The sequence below is a fragment of the Oncorhynchus gorbuscha genome, linkage group LG01 (assembly GCF_021184085.1).
Source record: "Oncorhynchus gorbuscha isolate QuinsamMale2020 ecotype Even-year linkage group LG01, OgorEven_v1.0, whole genome shotgun sequence".
In the NCBI taxonomy this organism is placed as follows: domain Eukaryota; kingdom Metazoa; phylum Chordata; class Actinopteri; order Salmoniformes; family Salmonidae; genus Oncorhynchus; species Oncorhynchus gorbuscha.
Genome location: NC_060173.1, coordinates 97,690,591 through 97,707,675, shown reverse-complemented (window position 1 = coordinate 97,707,675; position 17,085 = coordinate 97,690,591). Strand labels below are relative to the sequence as shown.

Genomic DNA, 17,085 nt, shown 5'->3' with positions numbered 1-17,085 from the left:
AGAGTGATTATCAACACAGTTGCTATAATAAAGCGACCCCTCACTACACGAATCCGTGTTGGCCTCCTTCCTCCTTCTCATCTTATCTGCATATGAGACTCTGCATCTGTGTATATTTGGGCTCAGAGATGATTTAAGATGCTAGATTACTTCCTGTGTCTCAGGGTACGTACCAAATGGCCCCCTGTTCCCTATATAGTACACTATAGGGCCATGGTCAAAATAAGTGCACTATTTAGGGAATAAGGTGCCATTTGGGATGTAGGCACTGCCTCTTAGGCCAAAAATCAGGATCTGTCTTCGTGAAGCACAATGAATGAATGCTGCTCGCCTGGTTCTCTGTAACTGATTGTCCGTGTGTAGAACTGATTTGTTCAGAACAGAAGGTAGCAAGGTAGGCCTTATGCCATCCACAGCTGTACTGTTGTCGAGTAGTGTAGCAAGCCAGAGGAGAAGCACATCAGTCATGGCACTGACAGACAGTGGTTACCTGTCCATCTCGCTCCCTCACGCTCTCACACACACACACACACACACACACACCTGTTCTTCCTGTCCCACTGAAGAGAATACCCTAAGAAAGAGAAATGATGAGAGGTGGAAGAGTTATGAGGGAAGATGGCTTTGACATGTGCAGCACACAGTTGGGCTGACTGATCTGTCTGTTGTCGAGTCTCTCCTCTCTCTCTCCCATATCTCTCTCAATCTCTCATAGGCAGTGGAAGGAGAAGGCCTTTGCCCTCACTGAGTTGGGAGGCAGTTATTTAGATAAAGGGGAGGTTCCCCAATCTGTCTCCCCCAACCTGTACCCATTTATGTAGCCTTGTACAGACATGATTGTTTAGTAAAGTGGATGTTTTTCCACAGGTCTAAAATGGAGTGGAGAGAGGAAGGCTGGGGGTTGTGGTTACAGTTGAAGAATATCCCATTCCCTCCATTTCAAAGATGGACTGGAAACTGTTGCTTTGTATATCATTACATTTACATTTGAGTCTTTTAGGGTTCGGTGCCTTGCTCAAGGACACATCGACAGATTTTTCAGTCTGCGCAGGGATTTTAACCAGCAACCTTTCGTTTACTGGCCCACCGCTCTTAACCGCTAGGCTAACTGCCGCCCGTATACTGCCAAGTCGCCAACCAATGTTTAACGCTATGTCTAGAATTTCACTATAATGGATTCAGTGTCGAGCCTGTGGTATGATTGATTGGGATGTTTTGCTTGGGAACATGGACTAATATGGGGAGATACCTCCTCCTGAAGTAAAAGCTTCCCCCAAGTGGATGTGACACCTACTCCCGTTGCCTGCTGCCCTCCTGCTTGGATTCCACCTGGCGAGCTGTTCACCATCTGCCCTGGTTGTCTCTACTCCCCCCCCGAGCTTTCGCTTGCCTCCAGCACACAGGCACTGTTGGGGCGAGTGAATCTTAACTTACAATGGCTAGCCCCAAGTCGTTATATATTTAAAAAATGTATTGTGAGTTTTGCTATTTGCCTCACGACTCCTGCATGCTTTGTTGACTATGATTTTTCTTTACCCAACCGTGGGACAGACTGTTTGTTCCCACACTCGATTCCGACAGTATTTGTTACGCTGACTTTGTCTTCCCATCCTATTCTAACCACCTTTGCCGACTTTGAGCCTGATGAAATTGCTGTACAATATGATCTTGTTGCCATCTGATGCACATTCAGATGTCATACATCATCACTGCAGAGCTCTCCCTGTCTTATGAGTGCCTTGATTGTATTACTGTTGATGATATCTGGAAATGTGCATGTACACCCTGGCCCATCTACTGTTGCTAGCCCCAATTCTGACTTGTGCTCTGAAATCTGCTTCACTGATTTCTGCTCTCGTAAATGCCTGGGTTTTCTGCACGTTAACACTAGAAGCTTCTTACCTAAAATGGATCAATTTTAAAGTGTGGGTTCACAGCTCAAATCCAGATGTAGTTGGTCTTTACTGAGACGTGGTCAAGGAAGAATGTTTTGAATACTGATGTTAACCTTTCTGGTAATAACCATTTCTCGGGCAAGACAAATCTTTTAAAGTTGGGAGAGTGGCAATCTTTACCAAGGATCACCTTCGGTGCTCTGCTGTCCCCGCCAAGGCTGTCCCCGCCAAGGCTGTCCCCGCCAAGGCTGTCCCCGCCAAGGCTGTCCCCAAACAATTTGATTTGCTGGTTTTAAGTATTAAACTTTCAAATAGTTCTTTGTTGACTGTTGCTGGGTGCTATCGTCTTCCATCAACACTGGCCTGTACCTGCCCTAAGCTCTCTCCTGGCCCCTTACACTAAGTCTGAATTGGTCCTGCGAGGTGACCTAAACTGGGACATGTTTAAACCACCTGACCAAGTCCTAAAGCAATGGGACTCCCTAAATCTTTATCATATTATTACCAATCCCACAAGGTATAACTGCAAACACCCAGAAAAGGATACTCTTCTCGATGTTATCCTGTTTTGCAGCCTGTGTTCGTAAGGGCTGCTCAGTGAAATGACCTGTCCTGATTTATCCTAGACGTTTGCTAAAAAAACCTTGAATGAGCAAGCATTCCTTCACGAACTGTCCTCTGTAAAATGGTACAGAATCAGCTTGATCCCTTCTGTCGAAGACGCTTGGCCCTTCTTTTTTGATATTTTCAGTGGTATTTTTAACAAACATGCCCCATAAAGAAAAAGCTAATTAAAAACGGGTTCAGCCCCTGCTTCGATCGTGATCTTGCAGAGTTACTCCACCTCAATAATTCCATTTGGCGAAAGGCTCAGCACACGCATACTCAGGCAGACTGGCTCTGGTTCAGGCAAATGAGAAAGAAGTGCACTCAAGCTATCCGGATGGCCAAAGTTGATTACTTCAAGGAGCAGTTCTCTCTCTGTGGGTCTAACCCCAAGAAGTTCTGGATAACGGTTAAAAGCCTGGAGAATAAAACCTGTTCACAGCTGCCCATGTCCCTTAACTGACTTGCCTAGTTAAATAAATCGGCAAAAAATATTGTGCTAGAGGGTGCGTTCTCAGCCCTCTCCTGTACTCCCTGTTCACCCATGACTGCGTGGCCATGCACGCCTCCAACTCAATCATCAATTTTGCAGACGACACTACAATGGTAGGCTGGATTATCAACAACGACGAGACGGCCTACAGGGAGGAGGTCAGGGCCCCCGGAGGGTGTCCTCAGGAAAATAACCCCACACTCAACGTCAACAAAACAAAGGAGATGATTGTGGACTTCAGGAAACAGCAGAGGGAGCACCCTATCCACATCGACAGGACAGTAGTGGAGAAGGTGGGAAGTTTTTTAAAGTTCCTCGGCGTACACATCACGAACAAACTGAAATGGTCGACCCACACAGACAGTGTGATGAAGGCGCAACAGCGCCTCTTCAACCTCAGGAGGCTGAAGAAATTCGACTTGTCACCGAAAACACTCAACTTTTACAGATGCACAATCGAGAGCATCCTGTCGGGGTGTATCACTGCCTGGTACGGCAACTGCTCCACCCACAACCGTAAGGCTCTCCTGAGGGTCACCGGGGGCAAACTACCTGCCCTCCAGTACACCTACAGCACTGTTGAAGACCCAATGTCACAGGAAGGCCCAAGAGATCATCAAGGACAACAACCACCTGAGCCACTGCCTGTTCCACCCCGCTATCATCCAGAAGGCTGGGACCGAGAGACTGAATAACAGCTTCTATCTCAAGGCCATCAGACTGTTAAACAGCCATCACTAACATTGAGTGGCTGCTGCCAACATACTGACTCAAATCTCTGCCACTTTAATAATAAAAAATAGGATGTAATAAATGTATAACTAGTCAATTTAAACAATGCCACTTAATATAATATTTACATTCTCTACATTACTCATCTCATATGTACAGTTGAAGTCGGAAATTTACATACACCTTAACCAAATACATTTAAACTCAGTTTTTCACAATTCCTGACATTTAATCTTAGGTAATTTTTACTATCTTTAGGTCAGTTAGGATCACCTCTTTATTTTAAGAATGTGAATTGTCAGAATTATAGTAGACTGATTTATTTCAGCTTTTATATCTTTCATCACATTCCCAGTGGGTCAGAAGTTTACATAAACTCAATTAGTATTTGGTAGCATTTCCTTTATATTGTTTAACTTGTGTCAAATGTTTCAGGTAGCCTTCCACAAGCTTCCCACAATAAGTTGGGTGAATTTTGGCCCATTCCTCCTGACCGAGCTGGTGTAATTGAGTCAGGTTTGTAGGCTTCCTTGCTCGCACACGGTTTTTCAGTTCTGCCCACACATTTTCTATAGGATTGAGGTCAGGGCTTTGTGCTGGTCACTCCAATACCTTGACTTTGTTGTCCTTAAGCCACTTTGCCACAACTTTGGAAGTATGCTTGGGGACATTGTCCATTTGGAAGACCCATTTGCGATCAAGCTTTAACTTCCTCACTGATGTCTTGATATGTTGCTTCAATATATCCACACAATTTCCTTTCCTCATGATGCCATCTACTTTGTGATGTTCACCAGTCCCTCCTGCAGCAAAGCAACAGCACAACATGATGCTCCCATCCCCGAGCTTCACGGTTGGGATGGTGTTCTTCGGCTTGCAAGCCTCCCCCTTTTCCCTCCAAATTAACAATGCTCATTATGGCCAAACAGTTCTATTTTTGTTTTATCAGACCAGAGGACATTTCTCCAAAAAGTATGATCTTTGTCCCCATGTGCAGTTGCAAACCGTAGTCTGGCTTTTTTATGGCGGTTTTGGAGTAGTGGCTTCTTCCTTGCTGAGCGGCCTTTCAGGTTATGTCGATATAGGACTCGTTTTACTGTGGATCTAGATACCTTTGTTCCGGTTTCCTCCAGCATCTTCACAAGGTCCTTTGCTGTTGTTCTGGGATTGATTTGCACTTTTCGCACCAAAGTACGTTCATCTCTAGGAGACAGAATGCGTCTCCTTCTTGAGCGGTATGATGGCTGCGTGATCCCGTGTACTATTGTTTGTACAGATGAACGTGGTACCTTCAGCCGTTTGGAAATTGCTCCCAAATATGAACCAGACTTGTGGATGTCTACAATATTTTTTTATCTGAGATCTTGGCTGTTTTTCCCATGATATCAAGCAAAGAGGCACTGAGTTTGAAGGTCGGCCTTGAAATACATCCACAGGTACACCTCCAATTGACTCAAATGATGTCTATTAGCCTATCAGAAGCTATCATGACATCATTTTCTGGAATTTTCCAAGCTGTTTAAAGGCACAGTCAACTTAGTGTATGTAAACTACTGACTCACTGGAATTGTGATACAGTGAAATAATCTCTGTAAACAATTGTTGGAAAAATTACTTGTCATGCACAAAGTAGAGGTCCTATCCAACTTGCCAAAACTATAGTTTGTTAACAAGAAATTTGTGGAATGGTTAAAAAACAAGTTTTAATTAGTCCAACCTAAGTGTATGTAAACTTCAGATTTCAACTGAAGTTTACATACACATATTTATATGTACATATTCTTATTCATTCCTTTACACTTCTGTGTATAAGGTAGTTGTTGTGAAATTGTTAGATTACATGTTAGAAATTGCTGCACGGTCGGAACTAGAAGCACAAGCATTTCGCTACACTCGCATTAACATCTACTAACAATGTCTATGTGACCAATACATTTTGATTTGAATTCAAATTATTGTGCAAGAGAGGAGGAGGATGGGACTGGATTGTCAGATACTGTATTTGCCATCAGAAAACCCTGTGTTTTAAGTTGATCGACACCTGTCATCAAGATGTCTCACTGTACTTCATTGAAAGAGGCAAGCCTATTTGTTGTTTTTGTACTGACCACTTTTTATATTCCCACACATCTATTGGTAGCCATCACTGCCATCGGTTTGTTTGGAAAGCAGAGTGATCGTCTGTGTTGTTTAGTCACATTCCTTCATTCAGATGATTACTCTGGAAATAGAAGTAACCTAATAATAGCCTCCTTCATTTGTCCTTCGGGGTTTGGCTTCAACACTCCAGTGAGAACTCCATCGGTCTATCCATTTATCCCTCCCTTCAGAAAAGAGCTGATCCACAACAGGAAACGACTCGTAATCTTTTAACTAAACAGACATTTCCTGCTCCAGTTGTTGTCAGTTGGACTTCTAGCTCTCATTGGCTCCTCTGTACTCATCCATCCTTACTGCCTGCCCTCTGTCCCATATCTCTGCCTGGCTGGGAAGGCACTACTTTTAAGTGACATTTCAGACTGCTTTGGAATAATTCTGAGGATTCTTAGGATACTAGTTCTGGAGGAAGGAGGAATACCCACCAGGTATTATTAGTGTCTCATTTCATGCGGACTGTTTTGTTGTTTTGCTTCTTGCAGAGGTTATCACATGTATTAATTTAGTGTTCTGCTCTTAATTCGTTTAGCCATCGAAGTTATGGAAAGAAACTAATTGTGTGGTCTTGTTTTTCATTGTTTGTATAATAACTTATTTTCCTAAGTCAATTTTGTTATTGGATTATTGGACATTTGCTTGTTTCCAGCTCAATGTTACTGTCATTCCATGCTGTGGCTGTTCTGTTAGCATACATGGTTATCATGCAGTTTGATCTATTACAGGCCTTGCCAGGTTTGCAGAGCTTTCGTGCCCGTGTGTGTGTCCTCCCAGTGTGGTGTGATGTAACCTAGCATATTTAGAGAGCCGTACTAAACTCTGTAATAAAGTAGTCATAAATTACTAAAGAGGAGGCTTGGCTTCCATTTAGTCTCATGACTCCCCCTCCCTCCTCTCTACTGCAGGTGACTTGCCCCTCGCTGTAGCAACACAGCCTGTGGAGAAGAGGAAGAGTGGATCCAGGAGAGGACCATGGAGCAGTGTGAGACTTCTGCGAGCCCCAGCAGGGATCACCCATGGAAGGCAGCGACCATGAAGAGGATGGCCTGGGCCCAGAGCAGAGACTCCTGGCAGGGCCCCTCTGAGAGTCAGGACACCCAGGATCAGGAGGGTTGCAGCGAGGAGATGGTGTCCCCGGAGCCCACCATGGAGACGACGGCCCCGGCCGACGAGCCAGGTATGTTGGGAAGAGCTACAGAGGGAGCAGCAGACAGAAATAATTCTGGTTTGTGTTTTTGACGGCTTGATATATAGCAGCATGGAAGTCATGATTAAACAATAAACCCTACTTTAAGGTCGTATTGCTCTATTAGTAACTAGCCCAAAAAGGAATGAAATCCTCCAATGGCAAACTGTTTATTTAGATGTTTGAATCCAGTTGTTATGGACATTGTAGAATTGTTCCAGGCAGTATGATGTTATATAGGAATTGTACATGTTTTCTTCTCTCAGGGCGCTTCCCTAACAAGATTGCAAGCTGGCTCAAGGACTGCAGGTATAGTGATGTTGTGTCATAATGAAACCTCTACATTGACATGTAAATTGACATTAGGGCACACAATGGACAACGTTGTAATACGTTGTGCAACAGAAAGCAAAAATTAGTGTTTCTTATTGTACCAGTAGCCCCTCTTTGTTTCAATTGGGTTTTTTCAGTTTGATGTCTAATGAACACAAGACAGTGCCCTGGTAAAGCCCTTAATAATGACAGAGAAAGAGCAGCATAGCAACCATGTATTGTGTTTCCTTGTATCTGGAAGCTGCTGTGGTCCAGCTCTCACTTTGTCAGACGTGTTATATTTGCTTTATGCTGCTATCTATGCCTTTGGGAAGTTTTTCCGTTAGCCCAGGGCCTATGTTATCAGCAACTGGTCTGGTCTTGTTCTACTGCCTGAAGTTGATTCAACAAACATTACCATGGAACTTAGAATCTGTTTATTGAGTCAAATTCTAGATGGTAAACCCCCCCCCCCCCCCCCCAAAACCGATGTATGTGAGCAAGATGGAGTGATGAAGAGAAGGAGCAAACAGAAAGTCTCATGATGTTGATCATGAGCGTTTACACAATGTCAATGTCTCTTTATGAAATGTTCATGTCATATGACTGGTGCTGGTATAGGCCTTCAGACAGGTGTTCCATGCTGTTAACCTAGATGTTACTAGTGCCGGGGCCATGCCAGCATCGTCATACTCATTAGTATCATGGCAAGGAAACAAAACATTTCTTTAAGAAAACCCTAATGTTGGAAACATGTTGTCACCCAGAGTCATGTATTTATTTTCAAAGATATAGAACACAATATTTTACATACAGCAGGTTTTTAAAGGACTAAATAGTTAGCTCTGCTTTGTGTTTTCATTTTTGCCTTGGAAAAACTATTGCAATGCTGGTATTGTCCCAGTCCTAGATGTTACATGAGCAGAAAGCATATCAACTTGACTTGGTCTGACTCACTCAGTATAGAAGTATAGTTCCATCAGAGTACAGTAGGACATCAGAAAGCCTATAGACCTGCTGGGACAGTGACCATATGAAGTTGTTTGATCTGTTGATGTAGAGGTGAGCTAGGAGTGTCACGGGACGTGTTAGGGATGTTGTGCCACGTTGTTATCTTTAGCCCTTAGACTTAGAGCCTTGTGTTTGACTTGCTGTTTTTCCTCACAATCCTCAGCCAGACTTGACTTAGTTTTATCCAGGCCTTCCTGTACACTAACAGTGGAGACTGGAGGCTCTGTTACTGTTCTGTGACTGGTAACATGACAGTCACTGTCTAGTACTACTGTGGATGTAGGACTACTGTATCTGTGGATGTATAGTATAACTAATAGTTATACTATACAATATAATGTATAGTATGACTAATAGTAAGAAACAGTTGTAGTGTTTGTATATGTCTCTGTGTTGTAGACACTGGTGTCTCCAACAGTGTGTGTCTCTGTGTTGTAGACACTGGTGTCTCCAACAGTGTGTGTCTCTGTGTTGTAGACACTGGTGTCTCCAACAGTGTGTGTCTCTGTGTTGTAGACACTGGTGTCTCCAACAGTGTGTGTCTCTGTGTTGTAGACACTGGTGTCTCCAACAGTGTGTGTCTCTGTGTTGTAGACACTGGTGTCTCCAACAGTGTGTGTCTCTGTGTTGTAGACACTGGTGTCTCCAACAGTGTGTGTCTCTGTGTTGTAGACACTGGTGTCTCTAACAGTGTGTGTCTCTTCACAGGACTCCTCTTGGGGCGTCTTTGGATGAGCAGAGCAACACGCAGTCCAAGGGTGAATTTCCCTCTCCTACAACACCAGTCATATGCTATACAACTGTAACTCTCCAATGGAAAAAGAGAATGTGTGTTAGTGTATCTGTGCAGATGGTGTGTGTGTGTGGGTCAAGGGGGTGTTTGTGGAGTATTCTGCAACTCACTTTCTCACCACACCTTGCAGCCCTAGTGAACTTTGGAGTGTTCTGTAACCAGCTGCTTTACACATCCACCCACACACCAGTTACCAGTTGGTAGCTTTCTCAAACTCTGTCGCTCAGGTCATCTTATTGTCCTTCTAAACCGAAGTAAGAAACAGAGCCAGGCACGATGTGAGTATCCTAAACTGAAAGGAATAACATTTGGATTCCCTGCATTTGCTTTAGTCTTCTGGGTAATGTGAACCTACATGTGCAGCTGGTGCTATCTACAGTAGGTAACACTTACCAACCAGCCACGGTAAATATTCCTCCTAACCAAGCGTAAATATTTGTAGTCGTTTGAAGTGTCTGTCTGTAGTACTACTACAGCTACTCTGTTTAAAACGTCTTCAGTTAACCTTGTCCATTGTATTTTACAGGCACGTGCAGACGTTTTTATGTGAATGGTTATTTAGTCTATTGTAGGTTAAGTGCTGTTTGAGGGCTTAATGAAAGATCTTCTGTACTTCACAGGAGTGATGAAGAATGGATGCAGCTTTGAAGACGACTTGTCTCTGGGAGCTGAGGGTGGGTAACCTCTCTCTGTGTCTCTCTCTGTGTGTGTGTCTCTGTCACTAGAGCAATATGACCTAGGATCACACTGCTGCTACGGCAGTTTTACGATGCTTTGAGCTGTTTTGAGAGAGACTAGAGCTGAATCCCAAATGACACCCTGCTCCCTATATATTATAGTGCACTTCTGGCTGGGTCCTGGTCAAAAGTAGTGCTCTTAATAGGCAATAGGGTGCCATTTGAGACACGGACTAGAAATGTGTGTCCAAACCATTTTGAACTGGAAGCTTCTTGTTGTTGAAGTGATTTGCCTCTTTAGTTTTTACTAAAGCTGCAATAGGACCTTGGGAGTACTCCCTGCTGTTACTGCTCTTTATGAGCGGACGTGCACACGAGGACTCAAGGACACACTTTCCCAGTCAAAAGGAAAGGAAAGCAGAGCAATGTGATCAGATAGCATATCTAGCTCTCATTTCACCCTCTGGGTGACCTGCCTGTTGGTGGAGGAGTAGAGGAGGATAAATAATGAAAGAGTGGATCTATCTCAGTTTAAACTGTCTCCTCGGACCTAAATAGGAACATACATGAGCTTTTATGTCCTCTGGACCTGCTATACAGCTATTTTCTACTCCCCCATGATAACTATCTGGTCTGTTCCTCAACACTTCCCACTTCTCAAGTCACATAGTTGTAGGCTTACCGTGTATAGAGCAGTGTCCTGTTGTCACTTGCAGACCTTCATACTTTTAGTGTTTGCTTTAGGCGCCAGATTAGTTTGTGCTTTTAATGTCTCATTCTTCCATTGAAACAGCTGTACTGATGTATGCTCCCTAATTTGCTACAGTTTGTTGTTCGTCTCTGAGAGATATGGGGTCAGTCAGATTTTGTACTTGCCCGCATGGTTGCACTCCACACATTACTATTGTGTTTGTGCAGACCAGAGACGGTGGGAGGTAGTTAGTGTGTCGTGCTGGGGTTGGCTCCTGTTATGGTCTGCTCTGACCTGCTTAGTCTCAGGTTGTGGCCCAAATGGCACCCTATTCCCTAATATAGGGCTCTGGTCAAAAGTAGTGCTCTAAATAGGGAATAGGTTGCCATTTGGGACATACAAATAGAGTGAAGCAAAGGAAAGGGACCTAGTCATACCTGAGATCAGTCTTCCATTGTGACCATGTCATGCTACAAGTCTCAACAGGCACCTGTATGAGGGCCCTTCTGGCTCCAATCCACTCCATCAGTGAGTAGCAACAACTTACTGTTAACAGGCACAACAATAGTCATTCAATGGAAAAGCATGCTTTGATGATAATCGAGCTCTTTGAGGCTGAAGAACCAGTTAGGCTGATTTTTTAGTTTGTTCAGTTTCAGGCAACTGACAGACAACGTGTACTCTCCTGTCTCTGTCTTCACCAGACCCAGGCACAAGCACTATTAGAAATCTTTTAAATACTTTCAGTGTTTGTTCTAGCCTGCCCGGAGTGCCATATAGGCGGGGTTTACAGTTGTGGGGACGATTCTATTGGTCCATCAAGCCAAGCAAACTCGACCATGCACAGATAAAGTATTTAAAATGATTTAGAATAGTTTGAACCCAGCTCTGACTTCTGAGGATTGCCCACAGTCATCAGTTTGCATTCTTTATGTCACTAAGACAACCTGGAAGAGGCCTTCAGACTGAGAGAAGGATTATCTTCTGACAGATGAGGCCAGTCCATACTTCAGGAGCACTTTCTCTCGGTCTCTACTGTACTCAAGCCATAATTCTGTCGTCATGTTCCTTGCTGTCTCAGAGCTGAGGCTTTTGTAATTTTCTGGGGATTGTCATATTTACTCTGGCCTCTTTCCCTTATATCATACGTGGAAGAGAAGGCATGTTAGATGTGGTTTCTTGTAAAAATATATATATATATGTTTTTACAAAGGTAGACATTTATTGTTGCTTGTATATGTTTTTTGACAGTGTATAACGTTAGATTTCGACAGATGGACTTTGAAGAGAAATGCAGGAATCAGCAATAACTGTATGTAGTTAGTTGACCAAAGCACACAGCAGCATACAAAGCCCCTGTATTCAACTCTATCTTCCTCTCTCTCCCTCCCTCCTTCCCCCACTCTCTCTTCCCCCTCTTTCCTTCTCCCTCCCTCTCTCTTTAACCTCCCTGCAGCCAACCACCTTCAGCCCAACAGTGCCAAAGCAGAGACACCCTGGTAAGTGAGACTGAGAGACCCCCCTTTATGCTATTGGCCACTCCTCACCCCCCCCCCCCTCAGTTCTCACCACCCTCAGTTCAGCCTTATGCAGTAGTCTTACTGCCTGTGGTGTGACTCGTGTACTGATCACTGCATGCCCACTCTGCTCTTCAGCTATGGAATGCCTGCGAAGGACAAGAGGAGCCAGTTCCGGCAGAAAGGCAGGAGTATGAACTCCACAGGATCAGGGAAGAGCAGCACCACTGTGTCCAGGTGAGCAGACAAATAGACAGGCCCTGAGCCAAGAGCTGTGGTTTGGGGATGACAATCCCTGTAACTGGGACATTTCAGTTCAGGTCTCAAGAAAAACCGAAAAGCAGACATATAATAGATCAAGTTTAATACAATATTGGGTCTGATTTTAGCCAGATGTACTCTGTTAAAGCTCACGTTTTTCATTTGACTTAACCTCACTAGCTACATCATTTGCTGTAGAGTGCTGTTATAAATGCTTTCATAGAGTCCTGTAATACATGGTTTGTGTGTTCTGTCCAGTGTGTCTGAGTTGTTGGACCTCTATGAAGAAGATCCAGAAGAGATCCTGTATAACCTGGGGTTTGGCCGGGAGGAGCCGGACATCGCCTCTAAGATCCCCCCGCGCTTCTTCAACGGCTCCTCCGGCGCTAAGGGCATCGACATCAAGGTCTATCTGGGAGCACAGCTGCAACGCATGGAGATGGAGAACCCCAACTATGCCCTGACAAGTACCAGCTTTAACTTGCTTTTTTCTCATACACTTTGTCTCCAGCTTTTGCTTTGTGTGTCTTCCTCGCTCTCTGTCTATTTCTCTAGCTTTCTTTGAGCTGTGAAAACACTGCTCATATTGCTGTTCACTGCTATAAAATGGTCCAGACAGACAACAATGTACAACCTACGTACATGCAGACAAACTGGTAGTGATGAAGGAATATGGATAGAAAGTGTCAGCTGGGTGCGGAGCAGCGGGGTGATGGTACGGTGGTGTGGTGGGGATGTTGATAGTGTTTGACTGGGTGATGGTACGGTGGTGTGGTGGGGATGTTGGTAGTGTTTGACTGGGTGATGGTACGGTGGTGTGGTGGGGATGTTGATAGTGTTTGACTGGGTGATGGTACGGTGGTGTGGTGGGGATGTTGGTAGCGTTTGACTGGGTGATGGTACGGTGGTGTGGTGGGGATGTTGATAGTGTTTGACTGGGTGATGGTACGGTGGTGTGGTGGGGATGCTGGTAGTGTTTGACTGGGTGATGGTGTGGTGGGGATGTTGATGGTGTTTGACTGGGTGATGGTGTGGTGGGGATGTTGGTAGTGTTTGACTGGGTGATGGTGTGGTGGGGATGTTGATGGTGTTTGACTGGGTGATGGTGTGGTGGGGATGTTGGTAGTGTTTGACTGGGTGATGGTGGGGATGTTGATGGTGTTTGACTGGGTTATGGTTGGAATGAATTGTTGGGATGTAGTGATGGTATTATATCAATACTTTGACTCCAAGTATCGATTTGAAATTTAAAAAATAATAATTCTAGGTAGCATTAGCTAGCGCTAGTTGGCAGTACCTGCTCCAGAATATTTCTCCCTACAGCTTGTTCTTCATTTATTTTTAAATATTGAGCCAAGATGTTTTTAGCACTTATTTCCATGACTGATCAAAACTCATTTTCTCAGACATATAGTGAGCAATATGTTTGGAACATCAAATCACCATCAAATCGCAATACGTATTGATTGGAGAAAAGCAACACATCATATCGGCACCTAAGTATGGTGATAATATGGTATGGTGAGGTCCCTGGTAATTCCCAGCCCCAGTTAATGGCACACCATCAGTCAATTGGTTCTGTTCCCACCAAGCCATTGCATTGTGGGTAGGTTTCTTGTTCTTCTCTTCCTCTTGGCAGATTTAGCTTCTGTCTGCCAAATGAGCATGTAGATCTGGGGGCCTGGGCTGGAAGCTGGGATGGTGAGAGTGAGGGCCCATTCCAGTGCAGCTGGATGAACAGAGCCACAGCACAAGGAAGCCTTTGTCTTCTATTGGGCAAACAATGTGGTGACCAGAGTGGCAGAGAGAGAGACAGGGTCTACCTCACAAATGGCACCCTATTCCCTATATAGTGCGCTACTTTCGACCAGAGCCCTCCCTGTGGGCCCTGGTCAAAAGTAGTGCACTATATAGGGTGCCATTTAGGACATCCCCAAAAAGAGATGGAGTGGAGGACCTGATTCTTCTCTGTACTCTGCTCACATCGGGCCTCACACACATTGGTCCTGGGTCTGTTCACTCTGCCAGAGCACACAGCACCATGCACCGTCCGCTTTACTCTTTACAGACCCATATTGGCATAACTCCTGCTGTCAGAGCCCGAGCTGTTTGTTTGTGTGAGATCTGAGTCGGGGACAAAGTAGCCACTCTGCACCCTGGCTGGTCAGCCAGAGAGGAACAGGAAGGGGACAGAGAGAGAGGCCTCAGCCTTGTAACAGCACTCTCTTGTTGTTTTTAAACTGCTGGACCGAGGCCCAGTAAGCGCTGTTGTTGCAGTAGCTCTCGAGTCAGTTTCATCTTCATCTGGTCTAGATTAGATTTTAAAAGGGGGGATGAGTAACTGTCTTTTCAATCCCTTTTGAAGTTTCACCCCTCCGTTAAGTTAATGTGAGGAGTTTTTGTGGTCTACCTATTAAGTTGTTGTTGCGCTGCAGCAGCCCCACTAACTGGAGGCCCTGCTGTTTCTGTTTCAGAACAGTGGACTGACTTGACTTACAGCACCGGCAGCTCTGCAGGGATTTACAAGTCACAACTTCTAAGGGTTCTAAGGATCATAGATCAGTGAGCATCCTCAGAAGGTTCAGACCCTGGAATGTAGAATTGTCATGCTGCTGTCTGTCTCAGTGATGTTCCAACATGTACTGTAGTTAGCAGCTCAAAGTCCTGGAACAGCCCTCTTCTCTTCAATGTCATGTTGATTTTTCTTATGTAAGTCCTGTTTTCTCTCCCTGAGAACGTCCCTGGGGTTCTGGCTGTGAGCAGCTAAAAGGGATGGTGCTCTCATAATAAATATAAAGGCCTTGTGAAATTTCACTTCCTACTTCTTCTGTGGAGTCAGCCGTGGTCAGGAATCAGGAAGAGACTGTGTTCTGCGCTCAGAGAGATAATGGCCAGAGGAAGTGTTGGTTACTTACTTGCAGAAGTATGTTAGTCGCTTACATGCATGTGGTGGGGATAGATATCATGGTGACTGGTGTACTTAGTCACTCGGACTATTGCGTTATCATGTCGTTTATGACACACTAAATGTGGGAAGGTTTGTTCTCTTCGATGTCATTGCAATGATGGTTCAAGGGAGGTTTGGTTGCCCTGTGACTGGCTATGCCTATCTGTGCCCATGGGGCTGGTATTAACGTCAGGTTGCAGCTTTGTCTTCCATCCTCCAAACTAACTACACCCATGATGAGGGCTGAATCTGCTGCTGTAAGAGGGGACATATTCCCAGGCCTTCTGGGGACCACCTATCTTGTTTCTATTAGTTTCCTCTCTTTATCAAGTTGATTAAGTCTTATTCTTTCCCCAAAGCTTGTATTTTAATTATAGTTTCCTCTCTCCCCCCAAAGGTCGTTTCCGTCAGATCGAGGTCCTGACCACGGTGGCCAACGAGTTCTTCCATCTCTACTCCCAGGTTTCCGGCCAGCCTGTCCCGAAGATCTGCAGCCTGGATGGGGAACCGCTCACCATCGTCCCTCCTTCTCCTCTGAGGAGGAACAACTCAGCCCTGAACGCCGCCAAGATCCTGAAGAAGACAATCACTAAACACAACCTGCTGGGTGGGTTGGGGGAGGGGGGTGCTCCTACCATCACAGCCCTGTCTACGACAGAGAAACTGGCAGACCATGTGAGTCCAGGTACAGGGGACAGCGCCGTCACAACTGACTCCGACCATAAGGGTGAGCTCAAGCAGAAGGCCTTTAGGAAGAAGGACTCTCCATCTCTGGCCACTGTGACTGAGGAGAGCCACTCTGGAGGCAGCACTGAGGCCACCCTAAGTGTCAATGGAGACCACCCTGGAGTGAATGGAGATGGCCAGGCATTGACCCAGGAGGGTGACCTTAGCCTGTCCAACGAGGCTGACTTGGAGAAAGAGCACCAAGACATTCAACTGAAGGGCCAGCGAACAATCACATCAACCCCAGACAAAGAACCTAACTACAGCCTGCTGCCCAACCCTCACATCGCCCACCTCCGCACACAGACCAAGGACTCCTTTGAGATGGAAGAGGTAGGGCTATACTCACACACAAGGTTTGAGGCAGGGTTCAATTCTTGGCTTAGTTGTACTGTTCTCCTGCCTTTCCAGTTCAGTAGGAGTTTTGACTGCAAACAGAAGGTTGGGCAGAGGGGTTCAATTCTAGACTTAGCATTACTGTCTTCCCAGTTTGAGATGGAGGTAGAATAGTCAGCACAAACACAGAGTTGAGCAGGGGGTTCAATTCTTGGCTGAGCTTCTTTATACTGCCCTCTTAGTTCAATGCAACGTTTGTTTTGTTTGGGATTGCTTACGGGTTGAGCAGGGGGTTCAATTCTGATCGTAGTACTGCCCTCAGTTCAATGCAACGTTTGTTTTGTTTGGGATTGCTTACGGGTTGAGCAGGGGGTTCAATTCTGATCGTAGTACTGCCCTCAGTTCAATGCAACGTTTGTTTTGTTTGGGATTGCTTACGGGTTGAGCAGGGGGTTCAATTCTGATCGTAGTACTGCCCTCAGTTCAATGCAACGTTTGTTTTGTTTGGGATTGCTTACGGGTTGAGCAGGGGTTTCAATTCTGATCGTAGTACTGCCCTCAGTTCAATACAAAGTTGTATTTTCTTATCTTTCATGGCTTGATTGTGTTTCCCACAATCCTGGTTTTAGCTGTTGTAGCAGATATTGTGAGGGAAGCGAAGGACACGAACTTAAGCTTATAAATAAGTTAGAATCGTAAGAGAGAGCATATGGACGACCCTGGAGGCTGTTGTTATTGTGGCTCGATC

The 17,085-nt window shown here is 45.0% G+C and overlaps 1 protein-coding gene across 3 annotated transcripts in view; it reads left to right on the top strand.

Moving 5' to 3' along the window:
* itprid2 (ITPR interacting domain containing 2) overlaps window positions 1–17,085 on the top strand; it is a 48,431-nt gene that overhangs the window by 15,697 nt on the left and 15,649 nt on the right. Inside the window, exons 1-9 of one of the 3 annotated variants that reach the window (XM_046367687.1) lie at window positions 6,193–6,311; window positions 6,786–7,057; window positions 7,333–7,375; window positions 9,098–9,147; window positions 9,803–9,856; window positions 12,007–12,049; window positions 12,206–12,304; window positions 12,587–12,795; window positions 15,673–16,334. In XM_046367687.1, coding sequence (XP_046223643.1) covers window positions 6,853–7,057; window positions 7,333–7,375; window positions 9,098–9,147; window positions 9,803–9,856; window positions 12,007–12,049; window positions 12,206–12,304; window positions 12,587–12,795; window positions 15,673–16,334 — 1,365 coding nt within the window. In that variant the 5' untranslated portion in view covers window positions 6,193–6,311; window positions 6,786–6,852. Of the gene's footprint in view, window positions 1–6,192; window positions 6,312–6,785; window positions 7,058–7,332; window positions 7,376–9,097; window positions 9,148–9,421; window positions 9,461–9,802; window positions 9,857–12,006; window positions 12,050–12,205; window positions 12,305–12,586; window positions 12,796–15,672; window positions 16,335–17,085 lie in introns of those variants that run through there. The other 2 variants (XM_046367681.1, XM_046367690.1) reach the window with 2 other exon arrangements.